The sequence below is a fragment of the Gastrolobium bilobum genome, unplaced genomic scaffold (genome assembly GCF_033153095.1).
Source record: "Gastrolobium bilobum isolate Gb01-03AN ecotype WA unplaced genomic scaffold, APGP_CSIRO_Gbil_v1 utg183099, whole genome shotgun sequence".
Classification (NCBI taxonomy): domain Eukaryota; kingdom Viridiplantae; phylum Streptophyta; class Magnoliopsida; order Fabales; family Fabaceae; genus Gastrolobium; species Gastrolobium bilobum.
Genome location: NW_026896688.1, coordinates 4,169 through 18,635, shown reverse-complemented (window position 1 = coordinate 18,635; position 14,467 = coordinate 4,169). Strand labels below are relative to the sequence as shown.

At 29.9% G+C, this 14,467-nt stretch overlaps 2 protein-coding genes across 2 annotated transcripts; both read right to left on the bottom strand.

The window, feature by feature from the left end:
- Nucleotides 1-7,644: 7,644 nt before the first annotated feature.
- Nucleotides 7,645-9,421, bottom strand: LOC133301442 (serine/threonine-protein kinase PEPKR2-like). Its single transcript, XM_061501067.1, has 3 exons — nucleotides 9,259-9,421; nucleotides 8,559-8,855; nucleotides 7,645-8,156 (listed from the first exon to the last, which is right to left on the bottom strand). The coding sequence occupies exons 1-3, from the start codon at nucleotides 9,419-9,421 to the stop codon at nucleotides 7,807-7,809; spliced, it is 810 nt and encodes a 269-aa protein (XP_061357051.1). The 3' UTR covers nucleotides 7,645-7,806.
- Nucleotides 9,422-10,645: 1,224 nt separating this feature from the next.
- On the bottom strand, nucleotides 10,646-13,763 carry LOC133301443 (paired amphipathic helix protein Sin3-like 2). Its single transcript, XM_061501068.1, has 2 exons — nucleotides 13,224-13,763; nucleotides 10,646-12,172 (listed from the first exon to the last, which is right to left on the bottom strand). The coding sequence occupies exons 1-2, from the start codon at nucleotides 13,761-13,763 to the stop codon at nucleotides 11,183-11,185; spliced, it is 1,530 nt and encodes a 509-aa protein (XP_061357052.1). The 3' UTR covers nucleotides 10,646-11,182.
- Between the last annotated feature and the right edge of the window lie 704 nt (nucleotides 13,764-14,467).

Here is a 14,467-nt window from a genome sequence, read left to right as displayed (position 1 = left end):
TTGGAAATAATTATATATTTATTGTACAATATAATGACCAATTTGGGCGTCACTCAAGACGCCTAAATTGGGCGTCACTCAAGAGGCAATCATACTTAATTTAGGCGTCATTTATCAGATATTAACACGTGTCATATTTTTTTTTCCAAAAAAATAATAATTTAATCATAAAACTTCTGAAGGCCGTAACTTTTGACTCGGGTATCCAAATCAGGTAATTCTTTTTTTAATTCCTCATAACTTTTCGAGATCTACGCAATGAGATCTCATTTGACATATTTTATTTCTCATAAACACAATTTAAATTTGCAAGAATAATATTATAAGAAACGTTAAACCCGGAAGCCTCTGAGTTCTGGATTTGTGATTTAATATAAATAAATAAATAAAATTTTGATTTGTGATTTAATTTTTTTTTAATAATATTTTTTTATTATAACAAAAATTTGGTTTGTGATTTAAATTAAAAATTAAAATTAAAATTATTATTAATAAGGAAAACAAAATAAAGATTTGATTTGTGACTTAAACTAAAAAATCATTTTGAAAAATCTGTAGAAATAAAGGAAATAATTAAATAAATATTCTAAATCTCTAAGGAAGAAGAATATTATTTTTGAAATTAATGATTAATGCTATAAGCTTCTAAGTTATTATTTATGGTCTGAAATTAATTATGGCTTATGAATTTTTTTCAAAAATAAAATTACCTAAATTAGGCGTGATTGCCTCTTGATTGAAACCCAATTTAGACGTCATTGGTGACGTGTCAGGTGTTGACACGTGTCACATTTTTAAACTCAGAAGCCTCTGTGTTTTGGGTTTGTGATTTAATATAAAAAATAAATCAAGATTTGATGTGTGATTTAAATTAAAAAATAACAATTATTATTAATAAGGAAAACAAAATAAAGATTTGATTTGTGATTTAAACTCAAAAATCAATTTGAAAAATCTGTATTAATAAAGGAAATAATTAAATAAATATTCTAAATCTCTAAGGAAGAAGGATTATGATTTAAATTTAAATTATGTTTGTGAGAAATAAAATATGTCAAATAAGATGTTATTGCGTAGATCTCGAAAATTTATGTGGAATCAAAAAAAGAATTACCCGATTTGGATACCCGAGTAAAAAATTATGGCCTTCAGAAGTTTTATGATTAAATTATATTTTTTTGAAAAAAAATATGACACATGTCAACACCTGATAGTGACGCCTAAATTAGGCGTGATTGCCTCTTGAGTGCGAGTTGGCTCCCTCCGGTATCCCCACGAGCTTCGACTCTTTGAGCCGGCTATGGGACTAATCCGGAGTGCGGGGGAACAGTGACCATACACAAATTTCTGATATTCTTCTTGACTTTCTCCCTAATTTGTTCCCTAATTTCTACCTTAGGAATTTCCTTCATCCAATACCTGACTTTGTTTTTTCTTGAATTTCCTTTATTTGATTTCTCTTAATTCACATCAGGAATTTTTAAAAAATAAAATAATATATACTTGATAAATGGGTGTTCCCATTCCTTGATTCCAATTTAAATTCACAATAATAATAAAAGTGCTCTGTTTCACTTCTATGAGAATAAATGATTGTTTGGATGAGTTTTCAAAAAAAATAATTTTATATTTTATTTATTTTAGAAGTACTTTTTATAAAAGTTAAAGTTATTTAGATTTTTAAAAAATATTTAGTTTTTGAAAAAATATTTGTGTTTTAACTTATGTTATTTTTAGAAGCTAAAATTTTCATTTTAAAAAAAAGATTTTTAACTTTTTTTTATGACTTTTACTCTTTTTAAAAGTAGACGTCCAAACATATTTCTCCCATACATGTTTTTTTTTCCTGAAGTAAAACAACTTTTGAAGAGAGAAAAACCCATCCAAAGAGGCCCTAATAATTTTTTAATGACATGGAAGAAAATGAGAAAAAAAGATAAAAAAAAAGATGATGCTAATTTTTTTAATTTTTTATTTCTATTATTTTAGTTCCTTTATTTTTTTTTCTCTTCAGTTAATTGATAAAAGATTTGAAACTTTAAAAACTTTCTTCCCTTTTCTCCCCTCAATCCAAAGATAAGGTTAAATTATAGAGAATCATCCCGTTCTTCTAATAAAAACAAAAAGAGAATTATCTCGTATTTTAATTAAAATATATCATTTGTCCTCTCTTTATTGACAAAACTATTTATGTCTAAAAGGACATAATTTACGTCCTTTAAAAGGACACACTAAATCCCTCTCTTTTTTCCTGATTTGATCGGAATACTTTGAGCCATGAGAGTAAAAATGAGGGCAAAAATTCATGAATCAATTTTATTAGTAAATTATGTTTAAGATATATCCATGAAATTTTTATTCTTATTTTACCATAATACATAGTTGACTCAAAGCGAAAGTAGAGTAAACACTTATACCTCGATACCGGAGTTGTTAAATTGAGTCATGACTTATCAATTAATCTGGTTTAAGTTACCAAAATTCAATCCATATTAATTTACTTTTCTCTCAACTCGTAATGAGCTAACCAGAAACTTTGGGTTTAAACATTTTTAAATTCACAATTTTCATGAATTACTAATTGTTTTGATTATATTTATAAAAATTATGAATTCAGTTTGGTGATTGGTTATGTTTTGATGATTTTTACTACAATCTAGAATTAATTTATTATGATTACATATTTTTCTATTCTTTTAACTAATAATAAACAAATTTGTTTAACATTAATTTCAATCTAGCATTTTATGAGCCAATCCTAATCATCATGACTCATGAGAGATCTAAATAATAAATTACCCTCTTCGTTAAAAAAATATTCCAAAGCATATGCACCTTTTCTTTCTTTTTCCGAGCATATGATTCACTAGGGGTGTTCGCGGTCTGGATTGGATCGATTTTGGAAGCAAAATTCATCCGATCCAATCCCTTCGTTTTGATCATATAATCATCCCTTCGGTTTTGATTTGTTTTCAAATCCGATCCGATCCGATCCAATCCAATTTTTTTCGGTTTGGATTGAATTATCTAATGTTTCCTTTTTCAACTATACCCTCTTCCTAAATATGTTCCTACCTATTATCTAGATTACCCCTTAAACTCACCTTAACAGATAAAGAATCTCAACTTTTATAGCCTTTCAAAATCTATCCCCCGGTAGTTAAGATTCGCCTCTTCTAAACACAAGTAGCTGTACTTTTTTTTCCTTTTTTTTTCAGTGAAAATAAGCAAGCAGCTGTCAACTCCATTTTCAAAGTAAACGCCATTGCTGTCAACTCATATCAGGAATTTTTTAAAAATAAAATAATATATACTTGATAATGGGTGTTTCCATTCCTTCACAATAATAATAAAAGTGCTCTGTTTCACTTCAACGGAAATAAGTGTTTATTTGGATGAGTTTTCAAAAAAATTAAAAATTATACCTTACTTATTTTAGAAGTGCTTTTTATAAAAGTTAAAGTTATTTAAATTTTTAATAAATATTTAGTTTTTGAAAAAATATTTGACTTATGTTATTTTTAGAAGTTAAAATTTTCAGTTTAAAAAAATAAATAGATTTTTGACTTTTTTTTATGACTTTTGCTTTTTTTAAAAGCATGCGTCCAAACATATTTTTTCATACATGCTTTTTTTTTCTGAAGAAAGACAACTTTTTGAGAGAGAAAAATCCATCCAAACGGCCCTAATAAATTTTTAATGACATGGAAGAAAATGAGAGAAAAGATTAAGAAAGAGATGACGCTAATTTTTTTTTAATTTTTGATTTCTATTATTGTAGTTGCTTTATTTTTCTTCTCTTCAGTCAATTGAGAAAAGATTTGAAACTTTAAAAACTTTTTTCCATTTTCTCCTCTCAATCCAAAGATGAGGTTAAGGCATGACAACTATATATTAGCATATGATATTAAAAAATAAAATGGTCAAGGGAATGAGAAAAAAAAATGTGAATTGTGAATACGATTGAAAAATAATAGTTAAAACTATATATTAGCAATTGTCGTAAAAAAAACTATATAATAAAATATTATAAATTTTTATATAATTTTTTAAATATAAAATTTAGTATTTCGGTTAAAATCTATTGTCATTTGCAATTTTATACAGTTGATGAAATCTATAAACAAAAGTAAAGAAATAGATTTTTATTGTGTTATCAAACGTAATTTTGATTATCGGAATAAAAAAAATGTGTTATCAAACGTAATTCTGATTCTCGGAATAAAAATAAAATATGTTAACAAACGTAATTCTGATTCTCAGAATTGTTCCAAGGCACAGAAATAGAAAAGAATCATTCCTTTTCAGAAACAATGCCAGGAATCAGAATGATTGTCATGCGCAGCCTAATTGTCGTTGATTATATATCAGAGCAAACATACAAAAATGCACTAACTTTTTCGATAAACATTTCAAACATAAAATTTCACTTTCCTCCCACAACATAATAAGTAATGAACCAAACATTATTCTAATTGATCTCAGAATATGTTTTTAAATGTATAATATAAATCATCATATATTATATTATTAAAAAATAAAAGGTATGTGTAATTATGATAAATGTTTGACATGTCAAATTTTTTGCCCCAACTAAAGTTAAATTCTGGCTCCGCCATTGTGTGGAGCCATTCTTTTGGACGTTAGACGGTTTTTTTTTTTTTCTTGCCCATCAGTGGCGGAACCACATTATGCTTAGGTAGGGTCGGAGCCCCAGCTACATTTCAGTAAATTTTATTTATTATATATAATTATATAAGTAACTGTAATTTTTGCTTTTTTTATAATAGAAATCTAAAATAACTTATAGTGAAAAATATATCTTTTTACTTATAAAATGCAATTTTTGAAAAAAAAATTCATTCAAACGGGTCGTTAATCTTCACCTCTGCTATTTTTAAAATTTTTGAAAAGTTAAAAAATAAAGAAAGAAAGATAAAAAGTTTTTTTTTAATATTGCTCTTAACTTTGATCAATCTGATACCGCCAATCCCATGGGAATAACAAATTACATGTTATGGAATAAAAAAATCAACAGGGTCAAATTAGGTAAGAAAAATAATGAACTAGTAAGAAAAAAAATGAATATCGTCAAATTATATAAGAAAAAGCATTGAACGTGTATAAAGTAGGAACTGTTTTAAAAAACTAATGAATAACTTTAATTTGGATTTCGAAATGGTAATCCAAATATTGAATTCTGGAAATTATTGGTATTTATTCCCTTCTTTATATTGTTCAATATCAGATTAATTACCATTTAATAGTCATCATATTAACGAAATTGGACTTTTTTCCTTACACACGTTTCTCATTTTCATCATATTAATTACCATTCAATATTGTCATCATATTAACATTGAACATGTATAAAGTAGGAGTTGTTATAAAATACTAATGAATAACTTTAACTTGGATTTTGAAATGGTAATTCAAATTTGAAATCTGAAAATCATTGGTATTTATTCCCCCTTTATGATTGGTCAATACCAGGTTAATTACCATTCAATATTCATCATATTGGACTTTTTTCCTTACACAAATTTCTGATATTCTTCTTGACTTTCTCCCTAATTTGTTCCCTAATTTCTATCTTAGGAATTTCCTTCATCCAATACCTGACTTTGTTTTTTCTTGAATTTCCTTTATTTGATTTCTCTTAATTCATATCAGGAATTTTTAAAAAATAAAATAATATATACTTGATAAATGGGTGTTCCCATTCCTTGATTCCAATTTAAATTCACAATAATAATAAAAGTGCTCTGTTTCACTTCTATGAGAATAAGTGATTGTTTGGATGAGTTTTCAAAAAAAATATTTTTATATTTTATTTATTTTAGAAGTACTTTTTATAAAAGTTAATGTTATTTAGATTTTTAAAAAATATTTAGTTTTTGAAAAAATATTTGTGTTTTAACTTATGTTATTTTTAGAAGCTAAAATTTTCATTTAAAAAAAAAAGATTTTTAACTTTTTTTTATGACTTTTACTCTTTTTAAAAGTAGACGTCCAAACATATTTCTCCCATACATGCTTTAATTTTTTTAATTTTTTATTTCTATTATTTTAGTTCCTTTATTTTTTTTTCTCTTCAGTCAATTGATAAAAGATTTGAAACTTTAAAAACTTTCTTCCCTTGTCTCCCCTCAATCCAAATATAAGGTTAAATTATAGAGAATCATCCCATTCTTCTAATAAAAACAAAAAGAGAATTATCTCGTATTTTAATTAAAATATATCATTTGTCCTCTCTTTATTGACAAAACTATTTATGTCTAAAAGGACATATTTACGTCCTTTAAAAGGACACACTAAATCCCTCTCTTTTTTCCTGATTTGATCGGAATACTTTGAGCCATGAGAGTAAAAATGAGGGCAAAAATTCATGAATCAATTTTATTAGTAAATTATGTTTAAGATATATCCATGAAATTTTTATTCTTATTTTACCACAATACATAGTTGACTCAAAGCGAAAGGAGGGTAAACACTTATACCTCGATACCGGAGTTGTTAAATTGATACCGGAGTTGTTAAATTGAGTCATGACTTATCAATTAATCTGGTTTAAGTTACCAAAATTCAATCCATATTAATTTACTTTTCTCTCAACTTGTAATGAGCTAACCAGAAACTTTGGGTTTAAACTTTTTTAAATTCACAATTTTCATGAATTACTAATTGTTTTGATTATATTTATAAAAATTATTAATTCAGTTTGGTGATTGGTTATGTTTTGATGATTTTTACTACAATCTAGAATTAATTTATTATGATTACATATTTTTCTATTCTTTTAACTAATAATAAACAAATTTGTTTAACATTAATTTCAATCTAGCATTTTATGAGCCAATCCTAATCATCATGACTCATGAGAGATCTAAATAATAAATTACCTCCTTCGTTAAAAATATATTCCAAAGCATATGCACATTTTCTTTCTTTTTCCGAGCATATGATTCACTAGGGGTGTTCGCGGTCTGGATTGGATCGATTTTGGAAGCAAAATTCATCCGATCCAATCCCTTCGGTTTAATCATATAATCATGCATTCGGTTTTAATTTGTTTTCAAATCCGATCCGATCTGATCCGATCCAATCCAATTTTTTTTCGGTTTGGATTGAATTATCTAATGTTTCCTTTTTCAGCTATACCCTCTTCCTAAATATGTTCCTACCTATTATCTCGATTACCCCTTAACCTCACCTTAACAGATAAAGAATCTAAATTTTATAGCCTTTCAAAATCTATCCCCTGGTAGTTAAGATTCGCCTCTTCTAAACACAAGTAGAAGTACTTTTTTTTCCTTTTTTTTTCAGTGAAAATAAGCAAGCAGCTGTCAACTCCATTTTCAAAGTAAACGCCATTGCTATATATAATTGACTCAAGGTCAAACTCCTCGCTACCATCTGTACAAAAAAGTATGTCTTGAAATACAAATTGCCAACACTAAATAAGTACACATGCAGCGTTATGGGAGGGATAACATACGCTTATGCACTCATGGTTTCGGATTAAAATCTTCCAAAAAAACATATGAGTAGGTCAAGTTTTCACTGAAGTGAAATCATAGCATTCTATTTATCATGCTCCAGCAAGAGCAAAAACATGCAGTGACACACTAATATCATATTCACAGGTTCTGTACAACTAGCTGAGTTTTCTCAGTAATCATTATTTAGAGGAAAAAAATGTAATCCACTTTTGCCAACTGTAGAATGTGTTGGGCAAAGTATACTATAAAACCCCAGCTAAAGCAGCAGAGATAGTGGTTTATGGGGTGTCAACCTGTCAGTAGGTCAAAATGCTTTACAGAGGTTAGCCCTCATGTTATATAAACCTTGTTGATGAATTGGAACTGCCCACAACTTGCTCTTCTTTGGTTCAGATATCCTTACATGTGAAATTGCATTGGCAAGTGCATCAATCCACACACAAACATCATGATATTCTGAATTGCAACTTTCAGATGATGAAGAAAGGCTTGAAACCTCATTAAGGAACCCATCATCCATCCTGTTTCTTCCTAACCTAGGTTCAGGTGCAGCAACAAAGTTGTGGCAAGCAGCTCCATTTTGGTGCTTCAACTTTGATTCAACGGGCAGGATCTTCAATGTACGTTCTGTGTAGAAAGATATCCATGGATGTCCTGAAATTGAACCACATAATATTAATTTAACATGCAAACAATCGAACAGTTCTTAAAACTTAAAAGTACTGTCATTTTATTTCCTGTTTAAAAACATTAGGGAGAAAAAGAGAGCCTCAACCACATAGAAGAACACATAATAAAAACTAACAAAAGTATGTGAGAATTAACAGATTCCCACCACTGTTATCCCAACCAAAACAAGGCAATCCTTCTAATTATTAAGAATTCATGTGAACGGCAAAGATACTTTTCAACAAAACTTGGAAATTTCTAATTTTAATTATTTCAAGATTAAAAAACAAAAAATCAGACCAAATACAACTAGTCTTTGGTGTATTCATCATTGAGGAAGAGAGATAAAGCACGCTACAAAACATTAATAATCTACCATAAACTTACTAAGTACTTCATCAGCTGTTATCCTTGCTGAAATATCCCTTGTCAGCATTCTCCCAACAAGATCTCGTGCAGGTTTAGATATTGATTCCCACATCCCGGTTTGGAACTCTAGCTTGGAATTCTTAATAGCCTCAAAAACTGCTTCTTGTGAATCCCCTTTAAATGGAAGAACACCAACCAACAGAGCATGCAGGAGCACTCCAGCACTCCATATATCCGCCTTTTCTGAGTATCTACCCAACAACACTTCTGGTGCAACATATGCAGGGCTCCCAGCCAAACCCGTCAAGTTCTGACCTGCAATGCAAATTTCTAGACAATGAGGCTATGCATAAATTACTCATGTATGCATGTATGTATCTTTTACTTATGTGTGTGTATTTATATATATGTCAATTGAATTACTGATATTTTTAAATGCTTAAAAATTAAACAAAGTGACCTTAGAGTATGAATGGTTAGCTTCAAACTATTATAAGCATTTTCTCTAGGACCTCTTATTCTTAGACCGCTAGCAAATTTAATTGAATACTGAACATAGTAAACTTAAGGGAGATGACCATTTGAACTCTCCAATTTTTACTCCTATGTACAGGGTAACATTAGTAAAGTACAATTCAGTTGAAAGCTCATCATGATGAACTTCTTCAAACTTGCCTAGACATTTTTTATTAACAGAATGACTAGGATGGAATTTTACACAGAATATTCTCAGGCTTGATATCTCTGTGCACAACTCCCATATCATGACAATACTTGATGACCAACATCACTTCCTTAAGTATATTAGCAGCCCGCTGTTCAGAACAAGGGCCCTCCCTAAACATCTGGTCGACAAGTCTTCCCCCAGAGCACAATTCCATCACCAGATGAGAGCAATCAGCTTCCAATTAAATAATACGATATACTGACGTATAGGTCAATATTTGTAAAAGGAAATGTTTTCTAAACAAGTTTTTTTTGAGGTCCAAGCCTATTTTATTTTACTAAATATATTAGCTAGGTCAAACCTAACCTACTTAGACCGAATTATAAACACTTAATAGACCATTTGATCCATTTAAATCCCTACATGGAAGTTATGTGTGAGGAAGAACTTGCAATTTGTGTGTTAACAGTATTGAGCTTGGAAAATTTCACACGGCAAAATAATGTATCGATTATGTATAAATTATAATCTGTATATATTTGTTAGTTGTGGTTATGATGACTGAAGTTACTGTTTAGACCTTATAATTACTTCTTCATGAATCATGATATTTTTAATTAATTATCATTTTTTCAAAAATATGCTTAGCGATATATTTTTATTTATTTTAAATAATTCATATTTCTATCATCGATTCATACTCTCAATCCAAAACATATAATTGAAAATATTATATTCAACTGTAAAATTATTATTATTATTGAGGTAAAAAGTTTTGGGCGACCTTTGGAGGATAGTAGCCTCATTAAACTATGATGAATATGTAAGTATTTTATTTGAAAATGGTAATTAGCGAAATGAATATAATGTTGATCATCTCAAAATAATTTACTTCTTAAGAATAGTATTGTAACCGAGGGCATATCAAACAAATGGCATAGCGTGTGCCGGAACAAAATTTTGACGTGCATAATCACACCAGATGTTTTATGTACTCTAAAATCAACGGCAAATTGAGAGTACTAACTTGGTTAGGATGGAGAAAAAAAGGTTATAGCGAATTGAGAAGCGGAGAAAGTTATATTTATTATTATTTTAGACTTATCACTCTTATTATTTGATTGGTTATTGTTATATCAATTTGAAATCAATAATAAAAAAATAGAAAGAAAAAAAAAACTATTGCTGATTTCGACTTTGATAAATAATTAGATAGTAAGGGTGGTACGTCTAAAATATAATAAATATAACCGCCCCAACTGAGAGGCTTGATAGTCCATTGTTCTTTATAAAACAAAGGGGTGGTGAAGGGAGGGCCCCAATTGGTAGAAAAAAACCCGCAACTTTTTTTCTTCCAGAAACTCTTAGTATTTAAAAAATACATTGAATTTCAATTATTTCGAGTTGAGTCGAGTGAACTTACTCAAAAGGAACAATATTCTCTTAATGTCTGTTTTTTCGTTTTCACAATTAAGACTTCACTTAAATATAATCGAGTCCCTTATTACTCGAACTTTTTACATATTGATTTATAAAACAAACAAATAATAACATTTGTAGATAGATCAAAAAACTCAATTTTTGAGTTTGTTCTTTCCGGTTCAAAGGTTGAAGTGACAAAAATAATAGAACCCCGTATACCGAAGTGAAAAAGAATTGAAGTGAAAAAGAACCAATTTTAATTATTATTATTTTAACCTTGAATAAAATTCATTAAACCAGTAATGAAAAAGAATTGAAGTGAGTAAACATAAACAGAAAAACCAAAATCACTGGCTGCTTGTGGAAGCTTGTGAAGCTTCCAAAAAATAATCCATTTTCTTTATCACTGGCTGCTACACTAGTCCGGTGAACATTCTTTACCTCAGTTACTCTACCATCAGCCTCATTCATACTCTCATATCACATGAATACCGAACTAATTTGTTTCCAGCTGCAATAGTAGACTGAAGAATATCATCCTCTTTCTGCTGCTTCACTTTAAGTGATTTTTAGAATAAATTTCAGCCCAAACTTTATTGAAATCTGAACGACACCGACTCCATTCCTCCTGTTTCTGCTTCAGTCGAGTCAATATTACAGGGAGCGCACGAGTTGGGTTTTTACGCAATATGTCTATAACGTCAAGACCATGGTCACCATATAGACGTTCAATGCACCTTAAATTTTGAATAGTAAAGTAATCTTCAATACGGTTCAGAGTCTCCATATTGATCTTATTTTCATTCATGTTATTATATAATTCCTCTGCACGTTTAGCTGCAGAACTCACAGACTCTAATAACATGTCCAGCTCAAATCTGTCATCTTCACATCTGAACAAGCTCTCTTCGTACTGATTCCTGCACATATGTTCGGAAGAGTAATCCTCACTTCCTGAACTCACAGATACCCAGTGATCATTCAATACTTGAGCACCAAGCTCAGATCTCTGACTAGCTGTAGGAATTGGATAATCAGCAGGTAGAAGCCGGTAGCTGGGAGTGCAACGTTTACAGTCACTGAGGTCAAGTTCTTGAATGGATTTTCCCATGTACTCCTTCTCCCTGTATCTTTCCTTCTCTTTAGCTCCATCCATCTCACGCTTCTGCTCTTTGTCTTTGTCTTTGTCCTCCAACTTTGATGATCTTAGTGACTTTTTACTCATGACACCAGCAAGGAACCCATCAATATTTTCCAAACACTCCAAGAAATCATTGAATTCCACCATAAGATCAAGATGCTTTCCAAGTAAATCGGTTACCAAATTTTGCAATTCATTCCTTTTTATTATTTCACTGACGAAAAAATTATGAAGGCACTTCAAGAAAGCTTGGTAGTCATCAGCACTGTTCAACTTCTCCTTAACTTTCTCAAAGAAACTGAATGCTTGACTATACATGTTCTTTAAGGTATCCTTGTCTTCCTTAGAAGAAAAGTCTGAAGCCAACCCAAAACCTTCAGCTTTCTTGACAGATTTCTTTTTCTCATGAAAGCGCTGCAAGTTCAAATCCCTGCTGTTATTATTTTATATTGACAAAAATCTCACATGAGTCTTTACAATATTATTATTTTTTATTCTATAAATAATGTTCGCCCATCTAAATGTGACAACGCCTAACTCACCAGGTATTGTAAGCGAGTTAGGTATCGTGACATTATGAACAAAAATTTACAAAATGTGACATTCAGATAATTTTTTACAAAAAATGTGGCACTTTAATCGTTGTCCATCAAAGAATCCTATAACAATTTCCATCTTAAAAACAAATCAAGAATTACAAGCCGTCTGTACTAAATAGGGAATGAAAGAAAGGGGCAAAAAAGAAGAATACATTCTTATATATTAAATTAAAGTTTATTCTCTTAAATGTAATGCCTATAATAGAGTAAACGCATATGATTTACTCTGCATCAGTATCCTTTCTATATATACTGCAAAAGACAACTCTGTGTTTTGTGATATAGTTTCTGAACTGTTAAGAGTTTGTTTCGTGCCTGCTCAGGTTCTGTTAGAAGTTAGATTTGCTGAGCTGGGGGGACACTGTAATCAGTTTAATCTTAAGTCAATAACACAGTTCTCACTCAGAAACTTTCTCTGATCTCTTCTCTCTTTCTCCTCCTCATCCTCTCTCTCTCCCTCTCTCTCTCATACTTACATTTACTCAACAAACATAAACACATACTAGAACAGACGAAACGTACAAAGAAAAAAAAACAGAACAAACTTAAAAAATAAAAATAAAAAATAAAAAAGGAACCTACTCAGTCACAAAATTATATTCTGTTATATAAATAAGTTTACATTCACTCCAATTCCTTCTTATACTCAAACTAACTAGGTTGATTGAGAAAACTGCATTACACTCAACTAACAGAAAACAACATTTTCGTCCTAAATAATCAGCAATAACTTTGGGGTAATAAGTTATGAGTCAGATTAGTTCTAGCAAACCCAACCCCATGAGCTAGGAAAATGAAAATGTAGAGAGAAAGAACCATCCAATAAAACCGTTAAAAAGGGGAGAAATGGATACCTCAAGAAATTGTTGAGCATTTATATGATCAGGTTCTCTCTCATCTTGATCACGATTAATCCTCATATCCTTACTCTCACGTTTCCTCCGCTTCTTGTGCATGTTCATCATTGTGTTGTCATCATCCATCTCAGGGTGTTCAACACTCAGATCACGCTCACGATCATGAGAAGGAAGCCTATTTCGTCGATATACTTGCATTTGCCGCATCATGGGTGCCATAGAACTCCGCTCACTAAAGCGCTGCAATGAATTTCGAGCATCCGGAGCATGCTGTGTAGAAGGTGCTGCGAAACTATCTGGTAAGAATCTAGTGAACTCCTCAAGCAAATCTCGATGATCCTTAAACAGGGTAGCAACCTCACTATAAATTTCACCTATGTCCTTATGCTCTTTGCGGTACATATTGGAAATGTTCAAGAACGATTTGTAAACATGCTCATCACTTTGGAATCGTTTCTTTATCTTGTTCACAAAACTAATAGCTTCTTCAAATTCAACCGTTTTCTTTGGAGGAGCCTCATCCCTTACTCTCTTCATCTTTTATCGGTTCTCCAGATTTTCCTAGGAAAATTCGCTGGAAAACAAGTCGAGTAGATCGACAAGAGAAAGAAAAAAAAATAGTGAAGTGTTTGATCGGACAGAACAACAAGGTAAACAAGAAAAACAACAAATAAGGTTTCTTCTTTCTCTGTCTCTCTCACGTTGTTGCGTTAGAACGATGGAAACTGAGGCGGTGGGAACCAATTAAAAGGCTAGATTTAGAATTTTATATGGGAAAAAAATTTAATTATTGCATTTTAATTAATTAATTATGCAATTTGGATTGTGATTTTTTTTTTTGGAGGTTTGGATTGTGATTTGATAGAAGAAAATAAATAAAATTTGTGATATGTGATTTAATTTTTTACAGTTTTGGATTGTGAACCAATCTGCGTGTGTGATTTAATATAAAAAATTAATCAAGATTTGATGTGTGATTATATTTAAATTTTATTTTTATTTTTATTATAAAAAAATTTGGTTTGTTATTTAAATTAAAAGTAACAATTATTATTAATAAGGAAAATAAAATAAAGATTTGATTTGTGATTTAAACTCAAAAATCAATTTGAAAAATCTGTATTAATAAATGAAATAATTCAATAAATATTCTGAATCTCTAAGGAATAAGGATTACCTAATTTTAATTTAAATTATGTTTGTGAGAAATAAAATATATCAAATGAGATGTCATTGCGTAG